General features: G+C 38.6%; 1 protein-coding gene across 1 annotated transcript in view; it reads left to right on the top strand.

The window, feature by feature from the left end:
- The first annotated feature begins 9,869 nt into the window (after positions 1 to 9,869).
- Positions 9,870 to 23,341, top strand: part of ARHGAP29 (Rho GTPase activating protein 29) — a 59,217-nt gene continuing 45,745 nt past the window's right edge. Inside the window, exons 1-2 of the mRNA XM_023509813.1 lie at positions 9,870 to 10,128; positions 22,103 to 22,237. Coding sequence (XP_023365581.1) covers positions 9,924 to 10,128; positions 22,103 to 22,237 — 340 coding nt within the window. The 5' untranslated portion in view covers positions 9,870 to 9,923. The remainder of the gene's footprint in view (positions 10,129 to 22,102; positions 22,238 to 23,341) is intronic.

Raw genomic sequence — 23,341 nt, forward strand, 5'->3', positions numbered from 1 at the left:
ATTTTTTGGTTGCTGCCGTCATTGTTGTTTGGCGCGTCCGGGCTGGGGATACGAACCCGCCACCATAGGTGTACGTGGCTGGCGCCTTAGCCCGTTGAGCTACAGGCGCCGAGCCAATTTGCTTGTTTTTTAAGCTTCATTGGGGTGAGTCTAGAACACACTTTTTTATTAGGGATATGTTAGATGTGCTACAAGTCATGTCCTTCTAGGATCTCCCCTGGGGTATTCAGCAGGTCTCTACTTTGGCTGATGAGAATTCAGTTCTCTTAGCACTGTGAGAAACCTGGGAATTGTTGAGCTACAGCTTGCTGGAAATTTTTTGCTCAACCTTGTGGAGTTTTGCCCTATACTTGTGCATCTTAATGTTCAGCAGGAGAATTAAGGAATTCCCTGTGCAGATTTCTGGAGCTCTTTCTTTATCTACTTCCTTCCTCTCTGGTACTCTGTCCTATGGATTCTGTCTACCCCAGTCTCCTGGGACTATGAACCTGCTCCTCAGCTTAGCAAGAGTGCCACGCTCTGCTTGGTTCCCCATTCCTGTGCCATGGTCTGTGTTCCTTTAGGCAGAAAGTTGGGATCATTTTAGAACTTATTTGTGATCCTATCAGAGATCACAGTCCTATACTATGTATAGTCCAATGTCTATAAACAATAAGTATTTTGTCCAGTTTTATAGTTGTTTGCTACAGTGGAAGAGTAAGTCTGGTCTTATGTATTCCTGTGCTTGATGTATCTTTTGGTATTTTTTAATCCACAGATTTTTCTTTCCATCTTTTTTCTTACAATTTATTTGATGAAGAGATCATGTTTATTCTGTAAAATGGCCTATGGTCCAGATTTTACTGGATGTGTCCTGTGATATAATTTAACATGTTCTTCTGTCTTACAGCTTCTAAAGTGGTAATTGGATCTAGAACAGGGTATCTCAACCTTGGCACAGTTGACCTTTTGAGCTGGATAATTCTTTGTTAGGGGTTAGAATTCTCACCTGCATGTAGGATGCACTGTTCAGCAGCTTCCCTGGTCTCTACCCACTAGATGTCAGTAGAATTCCCCACCCCAATTATGACAACTAAAAATGTCCCCAAATACTGTCAAATGTTTTTAGATCCATATTCTGCTATGAAAACTAGGCTACCTACACTATAGAATCAACTTTAGAAATATGAATATACCTATCTAGCAAATTTATCAATAGTGATGATGTCACCACGTACAGATACGACATAGAACATTAATCTGTTTGGTCTGGTGTCACAGGTATTTTGAAGAGAACACATGAAGACATGAAGATGATTTTAGAAATATATAAGTTGAGGCTGCACAGAATGATTCAAGTGCAGTACCATTGAGGGTGTGAAGTTCTGTTTGAAAAGGAAAAAATATAGTAGTAGAGGCAATAATATAATGGTAAGAACACAAGTAATTATTTTATTATAAACCAAGAATTTTGGACTTACAGAAAGGTAGTATTGCAGTAAAGTACTTCTCATACTTAAAACTTATTTGTGTGACATAAACTTAATTTAAACAAAATGCAAGTGGGGGATTAATAAAATTAACCCTTTAAAATTAAAAGCGAGCTGCCATTTTCCACATGTCATCCTCTGGATGAATGGCAGATAATGTATTTTTTAAGAGATTTAAGAGAAGGAGTGAGATTGAGACATACCAAATTTTCCTTCAGAAAACTTTATAATTTAGCTATCTGATATGCATTGAAGATTCACTCTTTGTCAGTCCTTTGCACAAGAGTTGGCTGCTTTAGAATGGTTAGAAGTAGATCTGGAATAGGATAACCTAAAGCAGACCTGAAGGGTAGACTTTGCTCCCTTGAGCTCTCTGAGAGTTGCCCTGACCCACCCTCCTTGGCTCTCAGAATCCTTTTCTTCTTAGATAAGGATTTCAGTTTTGAATCAACAGTGATTTCATGAGTGTCCATGGTGCACCATTCTTTAATAGGGTTTGCAAAATGGTTGGTTTTTAGGTGTCTTTAGTAGTGCTTTTAATATTGGTACAGCTTAATGCATAAACTTTTAAAAAATTAAGTCTGAAAAATAATCATGTAGCCAGGTAATCAAGGATCCTCAGGTTCTCATAGTTTTCAGGTAACAATCGAGGGCCTAATTGACTTCATTTTCCCCCAGAACTCTTTGCATGTGAGAAGTGACCCTCTTCCCTTTTCTCTATCAGTGGGTGGTTTCTCTCTCTCTTTCTCTCTCTCCACCTTTGTCTTTCCTATCTCCATCTGTCTCCTCATTTTCCCCTTCTCTGCCTCCATTTGCCTCTGCATTTTCCTTTCTTCTTTGTTCTGTTCCTTCTCTTTTCCTTCTACAATTTCTCTCTCCTTCTCACACCTCTTTATCTCTCTTTCCCAGCTTTTCTTTCCCTCCTGTGTACTTCTTTTTGTCCTTGTCACACCACCACCTCTATCCACACACCCTTTCTCCATTAGGAATGAGTTGGTACAGACTTGTCAGTGAGGTTGCCAGGTCTGTTTCAGTTAGGAGCACATCATCTTTATTAAGGGGAATGGTGGATATGTACAAATAATTAATTTAAAAATAGACTTAAGGGGGTGTTTGAGGTTGAGGGAATTATTTAAATTTGCTTCCGAAAACCTTATTTATGATTTAATCATAGTTGCACTGTTCCAGCCCCTTTTTGTCCTGGGAATTCCTTTGTCTCCTCTTACAAATTTGTTTCAGTTCAGGCGTCATCCGTTTCCATGGTGAAAATCCTTGGTGCATTTTTCTTTTCCAGTGTGGTCAGAAGTTTGGTTTTGAGGTTTTCTGAGTATTTGTGGCATGTTCTTGACACTGTTGTTTTTGAGGTTTAAGGGAGAAATTTGTGAAAGTTGAGTCTGAAAATCCAGTGTGGAGTAAAGTTACCGAGGAGCTGAGCATTTTCAAATTTTTCTTTTCCAAGTAGCACCTGACAGGTCAGATTTGTTTTATTTCCCCGATATTGTTTTCTCTATAAGGTTCAAGGATATGAGAGGTGTCCCTATTTTCTTCATCAAGGAATGTTTTCTCCTGTTCTCCCTGTCCCACTTGTTGGCTCTCTTCCTTTTCCAGTCTCTGTAGAGCGTAGTCTCTCCTCTTTCTTGTTTTCTTTTCCTGCCTCCCCTTGTTTCTGCCTTCCCCGATTTTCCTCTCTTCTGTGTCTGCTCTCCGTTTTCTTTCCCCTTCTCTTGGCACGCTGTTTTGTGTCTTTTTCTGTCTCGTCTATGCGTGATAATTTTCCTCTCTGCTCCCATCGGTGTTCATGGTCCCTCTTCCCACGTTTCTCCCGCCATCAGCTCTTTCTGCGTGTTCCAGCACTGAGATGAGTGAAATTGCTTGTTGCAGTGTGTAGTCTGATACGGGAGGTATGTGTTTCAGGGCCTCTGCTGCGCTCTTGAATCCTGCCACCTTTCTCAGACTCTTCTCATTCTGAGGCCAACTGAGGCAGAAAGGGGTTGAGCCAGGCCTGTGTCACATCTATCTGTGTGGAACCCCTGCCCCAAAGGGGGCTGATAGAGGCAAAACGTGGTCCAGTGAAGTACTTTAGAAGAAATGTAGATTGTTTATCTGAGAGTTCAGCATCCTGTCATCTGGAGACTTTCTGTAAGTCGCGCGCCTGTCTGGCTGCAAGGCAGGGCGGCCGACAGTTCCCGCGACTTTGGGTGCAGTGTCAGGCTGGGGCGCAGCGGACGTCCAGCGCGCGGCGCAAGAGCCAGCGGCCGCCCCACCTGCTGCGGGGCGCGAGCCCCGCCCCCCCGAGCGCGGGCCAACCGGCTGGGCGCTGGGGGGCGGGGCCGGGCGCAGCGGCCAGCGTGCTCGTGGCCGTAGTAGCCGTGGAGGTGGCTCGGACGGTTGTCCTCTGGCCGTGGGGGATGGGGGCGGCGAGCTCCAGCCCTCAGCGGCGGCGGCGGTGGCCGTGAGTGTTGGGCCGGTGTCCGCGTCCGGGACGCGGGATAGAGCGCCGCGGTGAGTGCGGGGCGGCGGTGCCGGCTCCCGCCGCACGGGGCTGGGGTCGCCCGCAAATTGCCGTCCAGGCTCGGGCGGCTCATGCTCTAGCGGCGGTGGCCGCGGGCTGCGCTGGAGTCCAGTGACCGCGGGCCAGGGCCAGCTTCCTCGGGACTCAGTCCTCGAGGAGGGTCGGGCCGGGGCTCGGCTGCGCCTGGGAGGACGCGGGGTTGTGGCCGGAGGCGTGCGACGCTGATGGTGATAAAAGCCAGCACCCACAGCCGGCCCGCCCCCCTGACCGCGTGCTGCTCTGGGAACTTCACACGTTTTAACTCTTAATCCCCACGACGGGTCCGTGTTTCGTCAGCTCGTTTTTCGCGAGGGAAAAGTGGGGTTGTAAACCTGTCCTCGCGCACCGCCGCGTTCCTGGCAGCGTGCGGTCTGCCCCGGCCACGCAGCGCCGGCTGGCCCTGCCCTCACCCGCTCCCGCGCCCCGGCTGCAGCCTCCCCGCACGGGGCTCCGGTCCCCCGATCCTTTCCGATTTCCCTGGTGCATTTTCCTCCTCTTTTGGGTTTCTTTTCGAGGTTTCCTCAGTCTCAGAGGTTTGTCCCGGTTCTGTTGTGGACTTGTTTGGGGGGTTGACAGTTTAAATAAAGTTGGGGGAGGGGACCTTAAGTCACAGACATTCAAGGTGGAGGTTGAGGGTCTGACGAGCCTGCCTCCTGCTCTCCGTGTTTATCTTTTTTTGACTGTCTTCCTCAGAAACTACTGGCTTCAGACCTTTTTCGGAGAGCTGTGTTACCTACTAAAGACAGGAGCTCAGCGCCTCTTCCCATTTCTCCAGCTCGCTCCGTCTGACAATATCTCTTGTCTGCTCTATCTGCTGTGGCTGTTTCCAGCGTCTGCTGCCCATTTTGTTTATTCTATTCTTCCCTCTTCATTTACATCCTGGGATATGGGGAACGTGCTCTTTGGCAGTGGGTAGTTTTGGCTGGTGGAAGGAGAGCCTTGTCTGCCAGGAATGCTAGACATTTTGGAGGCGTGAGAGGCTGGCAGCTTCCTCTTCTTTAAGCTTACTGGGATCACACTGCACAGAAATGAATGAAGTGTATGTGTGCTGCACGCCTTCCTTTAGAATTGTTTGTTATTGGTAAAACTTTCTCACGTCCCAATTCTGTTTTTGTGGGAAGTGCTTTTTAAAAATATAATTAAAGACCTTCCTGATGAACTCTTCTTTAATTTTTTTTTTTTGCCTCTTTAAAATACATTTTTATCAAATCAGAAATTGTGCTGAAATAGCATATTTCTGAAAAATCTGGTAACTTTCTTCAGGTAGAAATGGTAAGATGGTTGCTATTAAGGGGTACAAATCTATGTTTTACACTTCATTCAGACCAGTGTCTAAAATGGAAATACTTATTTACTTGGGGGGAGTGTGTGTGCAAGGGAAATGGGACATTTGGTTGATACAAGCTATTGAAGTCTTGAAAAAGTGATGTTTTAGGGGAGCAGGAAGTTTGTGACCGAATTTCTAATGTACATGTTGCTTAGAATTTACCCGATACAGAGAAAGTAGTAATTTTTTTCTTGGTACAGAATTCTGTGACAAGTAGGTGATACATGTTTTTAATGTTGATGGTTTGTAGTTGGAAGAGATGCACCAGAATTAGAATTTCACAAATATTTTACCCAACAATCTGTTTGCACAGTTCAAATTTCACTTAGAAGCCCTTTTTGTAAGTTTAGTTAGGTTTCTGGAATTGTTTCAGCCGTTTTTTCCTTCCTCACAATCTACAGATGTGTTGTAGTGAATCCACATCTTGTTTATTAGTTATGTTCAAAAACAGCTTCCCACAATAAAGCACTGGTAGGAATAGTGGCTAACAACTATTGAGTCTTCCTGATGAGCCAGGCATTCTGGTAAGTACTTTCCATGCACTGTTACCTAATTTAATTCAATTGCCAGTTGCAGTCTGTCGGTAACTACACTGGTAACTACATTTTATGTTACCACCAACTAGAGATGATTCATTTTGGCACATGAGAAATTAGTGTATATGCTCTTGGAAAGTGGATATTGTCCAAACTTTCTCATTATCATAGTTCAATTATGAAAGCTTTGATTAAATTGGTTACCTTAGATATTTTTTCCTTTGTAATGTTCCCTTTTTTCAGTTTGAAATATGAAAAATAATAATATATAGCAAAACTTGGCACACTAACTTTGAGCTTAGGCCCTTTTAGTTCTTTCTCTCCCTGTCATGTGTTTTTGGCTTCATCGATTTTTTTTTTTTTTTTTTTGGTACATAGTTTCTTTGTCTTGTGTAAAAATTTTCAAGCATTTTTGAAGCCTTTTATACAACTTTGGGTTACTGATTTGACACATAGTTAAAGTAGGTTCTTTTTGCTGAAATAGACTATTGTTTTATTTGAAATTCATGATATGAATGTTTAATTTTTGTAACCATCTTTACCAGCGGCAGTGACCTATTCTCTCTACTGACTTTAAAAGCTATCAGAACTAAAGAGAATGACTTTAACAAATAAATTGCAAAAATGATGAGATTTGTTATGCTGTTAGCTTTTTCAATTAGAGATTTGTAAAAGAGTTACCCAAAAAAGGCACTGGAGATTTTTGTTTTTCTTGGTGGGAAGGGAGATTTAGTTGTAATAATTGTATTCAAAAATTGCCCTATGTTTGTTTTAGATCTACATTCTTACATAGATCAATGTTAGATGGGTTTTTTAACTGGTGTAAAGTATAGAAATGACATTCTTAGAAATACTTTGAGATTACCAAAAGGAAATTGAATAAAGAAACTTAAGCTATTAGGAAAGTATGGGGGCTCCAGGTTCGATAATCAGGAAAAACAATAATAGAAATCCAACCTTGACTTCAGTTTTATATACTCTTGTCTTCACTCAGCTTCATGTATTTATTTTTGAAAGACACCATTTTGAGATAGATTTTTTTTTTTTCTTCAAGAGATGGGGTTATCCAGGCTGGGCTCAAATGATCCATCTGCCTCAGCCTACAGATTAGCTGAGACTAAGGGTGTGTGCCACCACCAGTAAGGCTACTCAGGCTGGGTTTTAAAGGGTCATCTCTGCAAGAAGATGGGGAGGAAGCAGGATGGGAAGAGAAAAGCATTTTTCAGAGAGTGCCTAGATTAAAAATAGGTTTAAAAAAATTTGTTTTTACTTCAAAACATTTCAGCATCCCAGAGTTTTTTTTCTATGAAGATTAATTGAAATGTTATAATTATCAGTGCATTATTTGTTTGCAGTAGTTTTGAGAAGTTCATTCCTTATATAATAAATACTGTGCTGTGAGCAGAGAACACATAATTAGTAAACAAACATGGTCTTGATTTCTTAGAGATTATAGTCTGTAAGAGAAGACAATGAATCATCTACTTGAAGTGTGATAAGTGTAATGATGAAAAGTACAAGATGCAATATAGAGCATACATCGGTTCTTAACCGGTGGGTCGCGACCCCTTTCTAACAATGAAAATATGTTAGGGCATTGTGAAGGTTGAGAACCACTGAAACAGATTCTGCTCTAATTGGTGGTGGTGGTGGTTATGGGGATGGTGGGAGTGGTCCAGGAAAGTTTATTCAAGGAAGTGGTCTTTGAGCTGAGATCAGAGTGAATAAGTGAAGGAAAAGGAATAATCCAGGCAAATGGAACTGCATATAGACAAGACCTATGGGCTGAACAGTTGGTGTTTTTCAAGCTGTAGGGTCATGACCCATTATAGGTATAAAACCAATTTGGTGAATTACAAGCAGTATTTTAAAAATGAAATGGAATAGAATTTTAGAAATTCATATACATCACATGGATCCTTAGCCAGAATGTGTTTTATGAAACACAAATCCAGTCTTAAATACATACCACATACAGACACAACGTACTTAATGTATAAATTGGCTCATGATGTAAAACTGTTTCCTCTGTGGGTCACAGTTAGCAAATACTGTTGGAAGAGAAGGAGTTATTGTGGCAGGAGTGTTGAGAGCCAAGAGTTGTGTCTGCAGATGACATACACAGGTAGATAGGAACCAGATCTCACATTGAGCCTTACAGAGCTCAGAGCTCAATGTGAAAATCGTAGCTTTTCTCTTGTTCTTTGGAAGAGTTTTGAGCACAAAAATTACATAAGATTTATGCTTGGAAAATTCACTCACTACATCTGGAATGGGACAAAAAAAATGGATGTGAGTAATAAAGAAATTAATACAGTAGCTCAGATGAGAAATGATGGTAATTTATCAGTGTGGAATCAGAGATAGCTGTGGATAGATTAGAGAACTTTAGAGCAGGGAGAAAAGAATCTAAGAAGTTGGATATAATTTAGGAAAGAAGAAATGATGCAATAGTACATCTTCTATTTGACTAGAGATGAACATTACATACTTTCTAATGTAAATTTCACACAAGTGGCTTAGTCATTTTGAAAGTATCCAAATATTCAAGACAAAATATTTGAAAAATTATTTAATTTATAATGCCTGAGCTAATTTAATTCCTCTAGTCACTTTCTTTTTGATTTCAAGAGATAGAAACAAGATTAGAATTTTTAACTCTGGAAAGGTAAAATGAGGATGAGGAAGAAGAAAACTAAGATTTTCTTGATTTTCTGGAACTGTGTACCAGAATTAGGTGTTTAAACATATGAAATCTTTTATTCTGCCATCCTTTTTAATCCCCAAACAATCCTAAAGATAAATTGTACAGAAATTAGAGGATTCAAATCTAAATCTCTGATACCAAAATATTGCCTTTTTACTATATCATTCTGAAATTATCACAAATATTGCTCAGATAATCACACAGTTAATTTTTCAACCAACTAGGGTGTATCAGACTAATACACACCCTTAGAACTTATTTTCTTTTTTTTTTTTTTTTTTGAGACAGAGCCTCAAGCTGTCCCCCTGGGCAGAGTGCCGTGGCATTACAGCTCACAGCAACCTCCAACTCCTGGGCTCAAGCAAGTCTCCTGCCTCCGCCTCCCAAGTAGCTGGGACCACAGGCGCCCGCCACAACGCCCGGCTATTTTTTGGTTGCAGCCGTCATTGTTGTTTGGCGGGTCCGGGCTGGGGATTCGAACCCGCCACCTTAGGTGTACGTGGCTGGCGCCTTAGCCGGTTGAGCTATAGGCACCGAGCCTAGAACTTATTTTCAGCAAAGAAGTATTCTTGATGGGACTTGATAACTCAGGATGTGAGGGAGGGAGGGTGTGTGTATGTATGTATGTGTATGTATGTATATGATTACATGTATTAGGAAAAACAGTAATTGAACTTTTATGTGCTGGACACTTCTATACAATAATTTCCTGGTGTAGGTGTTGTCAGAATGTTCTTCACATTTTATAAATGAGTATACCAGAATGAAGAGATGATTAGATTTTATAGTAAGTGATAAAGGAGGTATTTCTTTTTTCAAATCCAAATTTCATCTTTATTTTTGAAGGTGATGTCATTTAGAATATGACCTTCCAATAAGTGATGTTTCAGAACAACTTCACAACTGAGAAAACTCTATACTCTAGGAATTAACAAAAATTTATTAAGAGCATGGATTTGGGCGTCAAGGCCAATCTAGGTTTGAGTCTGAGTTCATTATTTATCAGTTGAGAGCTTACACAAATTTTTAACCTCTAAACCTCAGGTTCCTCATTTGTGTAAAGAAAAGTAGTTTGCATATCACAGTTGTCAGGATTACTAGCACTTAATAAATTGAAGCTGCTCTTACTAGAAATACACTGTTTTATTTATGTATTTTAAAAGTTAAAAGAAAATAGAATACTTTTCAAAGTGGGCTGTGGGCTGTTTGTGAAAACCTAATATAACGTTTTCCTGGCTGATTTAGTGTTTTTGTTTCTCTGTCAAATTTATTCATTTGTTATTGTTTCTTGTTCCCTTAAGGATTTCCATTTTTCTGACTGTTAAATGAAAGGATGATTGCTCACAAACAGAAAAAGACAAAGAAAAAACGTGTTTGGGCATCAGATCAACCCTCTACTGATGTTACAACTTCTGAAATGGGGCTCAAGTCCATAAGTTCCAATTCCATTTTTGATCCGGATTATATCAAGGAGTTGGTGAATGATATCAGGAAGTTCTCCCATATGTTACTATATTTGAAAGAAGCTATTCTTTCAGGTTTGTCACTGCTTTCTTTTGGCATTCTTACTGATAGTTTGTAAATTTTTAAATGCCTGCCTAGCTGCAGATGAGTGTGTCCACAGTGGTAGGAACAGGGTATTCTCCTCTGTTATTTGATGGCTTTCCCCCTCTCCATTGTTCAGTGTTTATGGTGTAAACCATTTTATACTCAGATGATAGCGTAGTGCATAATAGTATAACTTTTTACTGTTTACAAAGATTTTCTTGAGATTTTCTTAAGATTTTCTGGAACTATGTACCAGAATTAGCTGTTTAAACATATGAAATCTTTTATTTTGTGATCCTTTTTAATCCCCAAACAATCCTAAAGATAAATTGTACAGAAAATATTAGAGGATTCAAATCTAAATCTCTCATACCAAAAGATTCCCTTTTTACTATGCCTTTTAAAATTCTCATCTTACATCATTATCACCATTTCACAGATTTAAAATGAGGGTAATTTAAAGCAAGTTGGACAACTTACCTACAAAACATTTTTTATAGGAATTTTAATTCGTGACAGTTCATAGGATAGGAAGGAAGAGGATTAAAAGCTCATCCTAAGTGAGAAAAGAGCAAATTGACACTAAGTATAAAATGGAGACTATCCCTTGAGATAAGAGGATATGTATGAAATAGGTTTATTCACTAAAATTTAATTTTAAAAATTCATGAGAACATTATCTTTTTAACAAGAAAGCCAATACTTCAAAATTTGAATAATAAAATTGTATGTGACGGGTATTATTAGTAATCAAGAACTTGCAATTTATGTCTGGTAAATTGATAAAATGGTTTTTTTTTTTTTTGGTAACTAATGATTTAGCATGTAGTAGTCATAAGATTTTCTTTATTTACCTTTACATCGATTTTAAACACGATCTTACCCAAAAGGCTGAGAAGCACCTACCTTTGGATTGATTTTAATGCTTCCTTCTTCAAAGTTTAAAGGATGTATATATGTACATAATCGGAATGAATTTTGGATTCAATAAGAATTTGTTTTGTCTGTCTTTAGAACACTGTTATCAAAATGTAGAAATAGACTGGTTAGTATGAGTTGATAGAACTTTTTTGTTTTGTTTTCCTTAAACCAGGAAGTATGTATAAACATGTAAATGAAACCCATTAAGAAAGATTAGGAAAATGCTGTATAATAATATGTGTTTTTTATTTCGATCATAATTTTTAGCTTCTTAAAAGTATCAAACTGTTCCTTCCTTAGTAGAATTATTAGGGGGATCACATGAGATATAATCTTCATGCAAAAAGGTAAAATGTTTCAAATGCTGTAATTATGTAATGTGATTTTATGTATGTTTTTATAGGCAGGGCCATGTCTTGTCTCCTGGGGATTGGCTGAGAAATCCCCTTGGACTTCTACCATTCTGGAGTTATCACAGCTATAAGCTGGCCAGATGCATAGTGCTCTTGCACTGGTTTAGAGTGAAAGGAGCCTTGTCAGTATTTTCTGAGTGACCTTGCCAATATTTTGTCTGTTGCCTCCTTAAGCAGAAAGATAATAAATTCTTGGCATTGTTTATTACTTTTTAGTCTCATCTGCTAGATGTTAAAAGACTAAAATGTTAGCTTTTCAGGGTAAATATTGTAGCTATACAATTAAATCACCTTTTGGTCTAATCAGATCATGTTTTCTCTGTATATTTTATGTACCTGTAATGAGGCTGTGATGAGCAGAGTCACTTGACTATTGCTACAGGTGTAAATCATCTGGTTGAGGCTCGGCTTAGATAAATAAATAGCTTTGTGATTGGTTTGTGGTCATGCTGTCATTTCCCCACAGAGTTCTAGATGTGATCATATAATTGCATCTGGTGCTTTTCATTTTACAGAGTACTTACACATATGAACAGGTTTGATCAGTCTCCTCAAAGGCAAAAACTGTTAGCCCCATTTCACAGATAAGATGTATGTATATACTCTTATACTGCTCATAAATAAATACAGGTCTCATTTGGAACCTAGTGGTCATGAGTGCAGAAGGGTGTGTTCTTTCCATGCGGTCTCAGCTGATTTACATGACAGGTATTCTGTAAAAGCGCTGCTCAGTTTTCATTAGCTATGGAGATTATCCAGACTTGTAGTGTCCTGTCATGGTAGCCAGTAATACATGGCTATTTCAACCTGATTAAAATTAATAATTCACCTCCTCAGTTGTAGTGGCCACATTTCAAGTACTCAGTAGCCACATGTGAATAGTGGCTACCAAATTGGGTAGTAAAGATACAGAAAATTTCCATCATTGCAGAAATTTCAGTTGTATTGCGCTGGCGTAGACATTGGCCTTTATCAATATTGAGCAAACTGAGATGAGTTCGTGAGTGATATTTTTTATTTCTTTGGTACTTAAAAGAATCCTAGAAAAAGTTGTTGATCAACTACATAGAACCTCTCTGTAAGTTGACCACCCAAGGGACTATAACAAACTGGTTGACGTACAGAGGCAGTCAACATAAGGAAGTAGGCCTACTGTATAATACCTTCATGTGGTGCATGTCCAGTCTGTCAATCAGGTCAGCTTAAGAAGGCAGTCAATGTAGGGAGGTGGTCAGCTTGTGGAGGCTCTGTTGTATTAGAAAATTTTACACAGAAATAGAAATTCATTTGGAATCTCCTTAAGATGCCTTTAGATTGTGTAACCTTCATGACTTTCTCTGATTTGAACCAGCAGATAATTTTACAGCCAAGTTATACAGTTTGGTTAAATTGGTAGTCAGGGATGGCAGAGAAAGCTCTAGAAAGAGAATCACAGGATCTAGCTTCTAGGCCTAGTTTTGCTACTGACCAGCTTTGAAATATGACATAAGTCATTTAATTTTTTGTTTAGAATGAAGTGCTTGTGCCAGGTGCTTCAGTTTTATGATTCTGTGAATCAAAATTTGAATGGAGTTGGAGATTGTACATTCTGAATATTGACAGTTTAGAGCTGGAGATGACATCTAAGTATTTGTTCTCAAATTATATAATGTATCTTAGACATATCTCCTTCTCCCTGACACCCTCTCCTATTCTCTAGGTGGTTTTGGTGAGTTTACTGGTACTTATTTTCAATGTGGTGTTTATGAAAATTTCCCAAGTAAGAATATGAAGCTCCTACTGTAATTGTTGTTGAAGAATTGATGAGAAAAAATAAATGCCTGCCAGAGAGCTCTGTGCCCCTGTTGTATATGTACGTGGCTTGTCTCTAATTTTTATTTACAAATAAAAATGGAGAGCTTAATGCGGGATATCAAAGGACTATGAAAATATTCCATTCTTTCTGAGATAGGGTGAGTGATACAGAGTTTGCTGATTCTCTTTTGGCTGCTATCTCCAGGCAGAGATTAACCTGTGGTCTTATACAAGTAGCAGATGTGGAATTTGAAGTTTTTGATCTCTAGCCAGTGTCATTAAGGCCCATTATGAGTAATTACGAGGGTATATTTTGCATCTTATATCAAAATGCTGAAGGCACTCATTTGTGCAGTGCACTTTGTGTTTAATGATAACACCATAGATTAATGTATGTGCAGTGTAAGTACCAATTCCTGTTTATGGCTTTTCCCTGAGGAATAACGTGTTCTGTATTCTAAATAACAAATTTGTAAATGTTCAAGGTTATACAATGATTTTAACGTGTGCCTTTGTGACATACCTTCCCATTCCTAGGTGGACCATTGTTCGGGAAACTGAAAATCTGGGAATTAGGGAAATGCAAAGATTTTTATTGGCCTAGAAAGAATAGTGCAAAATAATTTAATTTTTTTGCTGTTTAGCGCTTGGAAGTTTCGATTGTCATTATAAAACGTATTTGAAGGAAAAGCAGCAGTCTAATACTTCTTGTAGCTTTTTGATTATATATCACTATTTTAAAACAGATTTTAGGCTCAGCGCCCGTGGCTCAAGTGGCTAAGGCGCCAGCCACATACACCTAACCTGGCAGGTTTGAATCCAGCCCTGGCCTGCCAAACAACAATGACGGCTGCACCAAAAAATAGCCAGGTGTTGTGGCAGGCCCCTGTGGTCCCAGCTACTTGGGAGGCTGAGGCAGGAGACTCGCTTGAGCCCAGGAGTTGGAGGTTGCTGTGAGCTGTGATGCCACAGCACTCTACCCAGGGTGACAGCTTGAGGCTCTGTCTCAAAAAACAAACAAACAAAAAAAAAACAAAACAGATTTTAATGGAAGTTTACAATTGTAACTTGTACTTTGTTTTTCTGTGGGTTTTTTTTTTTGTTGTTGTTATTTTTATTAATCTGTTTTTTCCTCCCTGATTTATGTTTGTTTTTTAAATAGGCTAGAACGGAAGATAAAAATTTATCACCAGTTTCAGATAAACTAGTTAAGTTCTTTTTTTTTTTAAAAAAGCTTACTAATTTAAGAGTGTATTACTAATTTTGTAAATAATAACTCTGATCTCATAAGTGATAGCTCCTGATGAATTCTAGATCCTAGATTTATTATACGGGCCTATAATCAGAAGAGATATGCTCCATTTCCTGAAGCAAATTTTATTGAACAGTAAGCATTAGATGAAAAGATCAAAACTATATAAAATGATATATTTTGTTTTGAAAGATTTTATATAAATTTGCTGATTCTAAATTGAAACCCTGTCTTATGGATTAACTCAGTATTTTCCCAGGGTGAATATACAGGAGGATGTGTGGGGTTTTTTGTTTTTTGTTTTTTTCTTTTTTCCAGATAATTTCCTTGAGTGTCACCTTTACCATTGACTTTACTTTTAGCTTCTCAGTGTGGCAGAAGTTTTGCAGAATATTAGAAAAATTAACATTCTAGCCTCAGATGTGTCCTGCTCTGTCTTATTCTAGAAGTGAACTTCTTTTGAATTGATTTCTAATAGATAATCAGATAACAACATTAATAGGTTATTCTTAGTGACTGGAAGGTGTGAAATGAAACGTGGAGAAACAAAGTGTGAAATACATGCAGGTCATTGATTACACTTGTACCACTTCTCAGTGGATCGCATTCTGCTTTTGCACTTGCCCAGAATGATTTATATAATTTAACACTATTTGTTAAATAATAGCTAGCATATCATTGAAAGTTAAGCCTGTTAAATCACAGATTATGGAGTCCTTTTTTAAAATTTTTAATATTATATTTTTATTGTTGGGGATTCATTGAGGGTACAAAGAACCAGGTTACACTGATTGCCTGTGTCAGATAAAGACCCTCCCATAGTAGTGTTCCGCCCCCCAAAAGGAGTACTTGTTATTAAGCTATAACTTCTTTAACCACTAGGCAGTGTATCACAGTGATTAAGATCACAAATTCTAGAGTCAGAATGCATGAAATGGAATTCTCATTCTGCCACTGCTAGTTGTCTGTAACCCTGGGCAAATGACTTACCTTTCTGTGCCTCAGTTTCTGTATCTATTAAAAAGAGATAATAGGGGTGTTGTGAAGATTAAATGAATTTATGTATATAAAGCTCTTCGAAGAAACATTTTAAAATATCAGCTATTATTATTTTTACAATCCCCAGGTAGCTGGATAAAGAAAGCTGCTCTTCCTCAGGGTTCACTGTTATCCTGTAAATTCAAAAGTAATTACAGCAAAAAAAAAAAAGATAGGTGTTTCCTCGTGATAAGTTCTGGAACTTTCCCCCTCCTTGTTTTCATTTCTTTCCCTGGAAAGGTTAAGCTGAATTAACAAGACTGATTTTAAAATTATTGTCAGGGTTTTTTTTTAGTCAGGGAAAACACCATGGTTTTTTCATTTATTTACTTAAGCATTTCCATGAAGTGTTTGCAGTATAAACACTCTGGTATTGTGTTAACGCATGAGAACGAAAAAGTGAAGCTGGCTAGTCTGTTTTCACTTGATAAGCTGAATGAAGCAAAAAAGAAATGGCATAGATGTGTGAAACGATAAATTAAAATTCAGATTACCATATTATAGGACCAGTGGGTAAATAAGCAGACATAAGAGCTTTACTGTTCTAGATAACTAGTATTAAGACTTTGGTTGAATTTTTTTAGATTCACATCTATAATTCCTTTGCATTACATTTCATTATTTTACATTGCAGCCACTATGACATTTAAAAATTTTGTGCTGGGCGCAGTGGCTCATGCCTGTAATCCCACGCATTTGGGAGGCCAAGGTGGGTGGATTTCCTGAGCTCACAGGTTCAAGATCAGGTTAAGCCAGAGTGAGACCTAGCTCTAAAAAAAATAGCCGGGCTTTGTGGCAGGTGCCTATAGTCCTAGCTAATTGGGAAGCTGAGGTAAGAGAATTACTTAGGCCCAGAAATTTGAGGTTGCTATGAGCTATGATGCCACAGCATTCTGTTTTTTTTGAGACAGAGCCTCAAGCTGTCACCCTGGGTAGAGTGCTGTGGCATCACAGCTCACAGCAACTTCCAACTCCCTGGGCTCAAGCAATTCTCCTGCCTCTGCCTCCCAAGTAGCTGGGACTACAGACAATGGCCACAACACCTGGCTATTTATGGTTGCAGCCATCGTTGTTGTTTGGCAAGCCCAGGCTGGTTTTGAACCTGCCAGCTCAGGTATATGTGGCTGGCGCCTTAGCCATTTGAGCCACAGGGCACCGAGCCAACACCACAGCATTCTAACAAGAGTGACAAAGTGAGACTCTTGTATCAAAAAAAAAAAAAATTATTTTGTATTTAGTTATGTGAGTAAATTACTAAATTTTATTTGAGGTATAAAAATATTTTTATAAAATATATCCTTAATTACTATTTTATTGCTAAGTAATTTACTAATTTATATTTTACATATATAGTGAAATTGAGACATAACTGTATTGTCTCTTCAACGTTAGCCAAAATACCGAGCAACCTGGCTGTAAGCATATTTGTTGCTGAATGGTTTTGTGTGAGCCACATCTGTTTTCACAGGTATTTAGTTTGAATGGCTTACAGATTACTAGTAATGATTGCTGTTTGTGTATACTAGAATAATGAAGCAGTTTTATTTCTATTAATTTGAGATGCACTACAACCTTATAAGGTTAGTAAAACAGATAATCAATTCCATTTTATTGACAATGAGTCTGAGATCAGAGAAATGAAGAATTTTGTATATGATTCTGTCAGGAAAGTGGCAGATCAAGGATTAAACACTTATGAAGCCTATAAATCAATAGAAATGAGCATGTCAATTAAATAAATGTTAATCACAAAGATTCATAAACTTTCGGGCTGCGCCTGTGGCTCAAGGAGTAGGGTGCCAGCCCCTATACCTGGGGTGGTGGGTTCAAGCCCGGCCCTGCCCAAAACTGCAAAAAACAAAAAAGGATTCATAAACTTTCCCACGTGTTTGGGCAGAAGGGGTGGTAGAGCATTGCCATGTCCCCATAACACTTCGGCTGGAACTTCCTGTATTAGCAAGTGCTAAACTATTTGTGCCATAAATGGTTAGAGAAGCAAAAAGTGCCTTTTTTTTTTTTTTAACCAGAGGTTCTATTCCCCTTATAATAGAATAAAACTAGCTCAAATTCTTTTTATGAAGCAAAAATCTTCTTAAACTACAAATTTAGCTTTTAAAAAAGGTTTAAGGAGTTTAAGCAGTTCTTTCATCAACACTAAATATTCCCCCTCTCAGGGAAAAAAACCCAAAAAACAAAAAACAGTAGCAATAGTAAGCAAAATAAAAGAGGCAGTAACTGTTCTTCCCTAATGCTGAAGAAAGATACGTGGATGCTTGGTGTGGTAGATAGAAAACAGGAGATTTAGATCCTCACCACTAATTTTGAATATTGATGGTTATTGTTGCTACTCTGGAAATCAAGCTCACTTGGCCTGAGACTTCAAAATATTGTCACAGCACTTCCTATGTATATTGATATCTGGAACATTTCTTCTAAAACATGAGAGTACAAAAGTAAAACTGATCTTTCTCTTTTAGGACTAACCTTGGTTAGATTTCAAAAAGAGGGCAGCACAGCTCTCTGTGGTAACAGGTAATCACTCAACCTTGGTTGAGTACTAGCCTATCCTGGTATATATGTGCCAAAGAAGAGACTTTATTATAGAAAACTGGGGGGAAAAAATAGGAAGTCATAGAGTTTTATAGTTGTTATTTCTTACAACTCTTCAAATTATATTATTTTCCCAGAAGAATTTCAAAGCTACTGGATTCCATTTCAGAGCTGACCTGTATTAACTAATTTCTACTGCTAATAAAAACAGCTATGAACATTTATGCAGGACCAGCTGTGTTCCGGGCACTGTTCTCAGTGTTCTAACTCATTTAATCCAGCAACCTTATGAAGTAGTTACCATTATCTTCTTTTTGTAGGTGAGGAAACTGAGGCACAGAGAAGCTAAGTAATTTGCCAAAGGTTTCTCCACCATGGAGTTGGAATTCAAAGTCAGGCAATGTGTTTTAAGAGGCTGTGCTTTTTAACCATTATTTTATATTGCTCATCTGAGAAAACCTGCCAAAGTTAACATTAACAATTATAAAACGGAAAAGATAGACAATTCTTTAAGTGGCGTTTTCACATTTTCCCTAAAAATTAAAAAAAATTAAAAATTTTTATAATGTGTGTTGATGAAAAAAATTTTAGCAGTACATAAAACTTTTACTTGGCTCGGCGCCTATAGCTCAACCGGCTAGGGCGCCAGCCACGTACACCTAAGGTGGCGGGTTCGAATCCCCAGCCCGGACCCGCCAAACAACAATGACGGCTGCAACCAAAAAAAAAAATGCCGGGCGTTGTGGCGGGCGCCTGTGGTCCCAGCTACTTGGGAGGCGGAGGCAGGAGACTCGCTTGAGCCCAAGAGTTGGAGGTTGCTGTGAGCTGTGATGCCATGGCACTCTACCCAGAGGGACAGCTTGAGGCTCTGTCTCAAAAAAAAAAAAAAAAAAAAACTTTTACTTACCTGTATTTCACTTTTAAAATCCTTTAAGAATAGTTTTAGATTTATAAAAAGTTCCCATAGAATCCTGTGTCTTCTTTCCCCTATTTACTAACAGTCTTAAGTCTGTAGGTTAGAGTTAATGAACCAATAATCGATGATAAGCAATAATAATGATACATTATTATTACTAAATAACTAAATTTAGTAATAACTAACTAAAATCCATAGTTTAATCTGATTTCCATGCTTTTTCCCTAATGTTTCTTTTTCACTTCCAGGATCCTATCATACTACATTTAGTTGTTATGTCTCTCTGGCTATAAGTATCTCAGACTGTCGTAATATTTTGATGACCTTGATGGTTTTAAGGAATACTGGTCCAGGTATTCTGAAGGACGCCTTGATTAGAATTTCACATTTTTCTCATGATTAGACTGAGGTTAATAACATATGGGAAAGATGGTAACAGAGGTAGAGTGTCATTTTCATCACGTATGAAGGATATGTACTGTGAGCATGAATTACGTTGATGTTGACCTCAGCCACCTGTCTTAGGTAGTGTTGGTTGTGTTTCAGTGCTGTAAAGTTACTCTTTTCATCTTCCCTTCCATACTCTGCTCTTAGGAAGAAGTTACCGCACAGCTCATATTTAAGGGAATTACATTTCACCTCTTTGAGGGCAAAGTACCTGCACAAATTATTAGAACTCTTTTAGAGCTTTCCTTTTCCCCTGTTTATTAATTTATTCACTCAAAATATCAGTATGGACTCAGGGATATTTATTTTATACTGTAGGTTGTAATTCAGTGCTATTTTATTCATTTGTTGCTCAGTTGTTCTGGTGTTGGCCAGTGTTATCTCTTCCAGTTGGTTCTTATCCTGTGCACCTTTGGTAGGCCTTTTTCACTGTAGGCTTGTTTTTGTTTTTGTTTTTATTAAGCTCTTCCTTACTTTCTGGTATTACAAGATGCTTGCTCCTAACAAAGCTTGTACATTTTCTGTCCTACTCCTAGAATCAGCCATTTCTCCAAGGAACCCTGATTACTTTTGGTATTGGAAAACTATCTGGGACCTAGATGTATGCTGGTTTGAGCACAAGGTGTCATTTCTTTTAGGCCTTCTCAGCTGACCGACCAAAGAAACACATGTGTATAAATTAACCCACCTGTGCATGTACACATCTTTATAAATTTTCCTATATGTGGTCATCTATCTCTATATTAAACTAAACATGAGTTCTTATTGAAGTCCATCACTATGTGAATCATTTTCACCTCCTCCCTCTGCTTATCTTTGCATTTCCACTCCAGCAATGAGGTACCTGGCTCCACCATTTGCTATCCATTTACTCAACTATTCAGTTCCAGCGTGCATGAACAGCAGTATCAGAACTGTTAACCCCACACTCCACTGACACACTTTATCGGCTAGAGTAGCATACTTACTATGCATTGTCTTGCCCTTAGTCTTGTAGCCTCCATTCAGTGCCAGAGTTACTTAGGCTAATATCTGTTCTCCTGGTTTTCTTTTCCTATCAGTACAGTTTGTTAGATGATCAGATTAAGTCTGATTTTTCTCTCATAAGGTACTGTGTTCTGTTTTCAGCACCCCAGACTACTCCTGTTCTCTGCTTCTCTCTGGAACACCCTCACCTTGCCACTGCCTCTCATCCCACACTTTTTCTTTCTTGATAATGCTGGTAATGGAATGTTTGGTGCATGCTGGGAGAGTTCTTTAATCCTATAGGTAGGTTTTCTTGCTGTGATTGTCTTTTAACATTTCTGAAAAACATAAGTAATTTGTGTGATTATCAAATGATATTGTACGGTATTTAAATTTTTGTTTAGTAAACTATTTCGGTAGGGAGGCAGTATAATATTCAAAGCAGGGATCCTGAAATTTAACTCCCTGAATTCAAATTCTAGTTTCACAGTTTAGTAATGTGGTAAAGTTAGGTGTGCCTCAGTTTTCTCATCTGTACAATGGAGATTTTTTGAGATTACCCAGTAAGAGCAATGTGAACATTAAATGAGGTAATATTTTTTGCTCTTAACAGTGCATGTCATTTAATAAACGCTTGATAAATATTAACTATAATTAAACACCAGCACTCTGTAAGGTGACAGAAAGGAGCAATGTGAGGTAGTTATCTCTTCAGACTAATGAGGATTACTTAAGGAGTTTTAGAGGTAGGGTGGTTACTCTTCCTGGTTTACCTGGGATGAGGATCTAGCACGTGCTTATGGCCCTAGCATGACTGTAAGCAGCATCCCGCTCCTCACAGAAGTATTTTGGTTTGGATGAGAAATTACACAGTGACGAAAATTCACAGGGATTGTGAATCTCCATCTGCATCCTTCTAACCCAGGATGGTGTAATGAGCGGAGTGGGCAGCGAGTGGATGAGTGGGAAGGAGCACACGTCTTAGGGATTTTTTAAGAGTAGATAGGAATCTGGAATTTTTGTGATCTCCCAATTTTTCATCATTGGCAAATAATTCAGTTTTTCTGGAAAGCATTAAAAATTCAATGAATATCTGTGCATTTTGTCATGTGTAATTTCTATCACAATTTTTGAAGTGTGCGTGTCAAACGATGATCTTTACATATATGCCTCTGAGTTACTGGTTTCCAATAATGTGATAATGACTTAACATAAACAATCAATTTTAATGTGGAAACTTAACATGTGTTTTTAAAATATTGGTTAGTATGTCAGACTTTGTAGGGCTTTTAACTCTGTTGCCATACTATGTGTGTATTAGAAGGTGTATGATAGTAAAAACTGTAAGACAGAAAAGTGTACCTGGTAAGGGTGCCTCAAAGGAAATCTGGAGCTCATGTTTATAATGAGAAAACTGAAAAAGATAGTGCTAAATTAACCCTCATTGTGAGAGCCTTTGAAATCCTTAATGAGTTAAAATGACCATGGATGTTTTGAAGGCTATATAAATTGTATGTAATTGCTGTTGCGAAAATAGAAGTGAGGGCGTAGTAGGCAAAAATTGTGGAACCAGTGCTTCTACTTGAAATGGGCTTCAAATGATCTTTCATAGTTGGACTCTTGGAACTTTGCTTTGGAAGCAAATAAACTTTTTTTCTCTTTTTAAGACTGTTTTAAAGATGTCATTCATATACGTCTGGATGAACTTCTTCGCGTTTTAAAGTCTATAATGAATAAGCATCAGAACCTCAATTCTGTTGATCTTCAGAATGCTGCAGAAGTGCTTACTGCAAAAGTGAAAGGTAAGGAAGATGCATTAAAAGTGGCTTGCCATGCACAAGAAGGATCCCTGCCATACATTTTGGCCCATAATAACTATGGCCCTCATGGTATTTGTAATGTGTATCCGTAAGGAGTTGTGTATGTCCAAACAACTGATGCTTAAAATTCAGATTTTATGAATGAGTCATTCTTGTTTGAGATGGTTTATTAGTGTACAAGAAGTCTTTGTTGTATGAGGACAGTTGATGTTGGAAAAATGATGATCTATAGTGACTGCACTTAAAAGAGGGAACCAAATGGAGAAATGGAAATGTGAAATGTGAAAATGAAATTAAAATTGTAGAACAGATTTATCGTGTGTATGTGTGTATGTGTATAGCACAACATGCTAATAAAACTTATAATCAAGAATTGGGGCTCGGCGCCTGTGGCTCAAGTGGCTAAGGCGCCAGCCACATACACCTAAGGTGGCGGGTTCAAATCCCCAGCCCAGGCTCTCCAAACAACAATGATGGCTGCAACCAAAGAATGGCCGGGCATTGTGGCGGGTGCCTGTGGTCCCAGCTACTTGGGAGGCGGAGGCAGGAGACTCGCTCGAGCCCAGGAGTTGAAGGTTGCTGTGAGCGTGATGCCATGGCACTCTACCCAGGGGGATAGCTTGAGGCTCCGTCTCAAAAAAAAAAAAGAATTGGGACATTATCCTTTGAAATGATTTGCCACTCAAAATTGTTAGAATTATTCTGGACTGTGATATATAAGAAGCATTAAGAGTGAAAGGAGTGTTTGAGAAAAAACAAACGTGGAGGCAGAGAAGATGAGGATTGACGGGCTGATCTAACACAGAAGCTGGGATGTGGTAGTGGTAGAAGCTGATCTGTTATGTCTATTTGACAAAAACATAAGGCAGGTTGAGTGTGAGGGGTTATGAAGAAGTTTGGAATTGAAGATGTGGATGTGGGAGTTGATGGAAAAGAGTGTGATACCAACTGGGCAATGTGCCGAATAAACAGAGGACTGGTAAGAGATCTCAGAGACAGAAGAAAGAAACTGGAGCAACACTAAACAGATAGGGAGAAAAAGGTGTCATAGAATTTAAAAAGTCAGAGTTTTACCCTGTAGCTCAG

This window comes from Otolemur garnettii, unplaced genomic scaffold (assembly GCF_000181295.1).
Source record: "Otolemur garnettii isolate 467f Iridium unplaced genomic scaffold, OtoGar3 scaffold00010, whole genome shotgun sequence".
Lineage (NCBI taxonomy): Eukaryota > Metazoa > Chordata > Mammalia > Primates > Galagidae > Otolemur > Otolemur garnettii.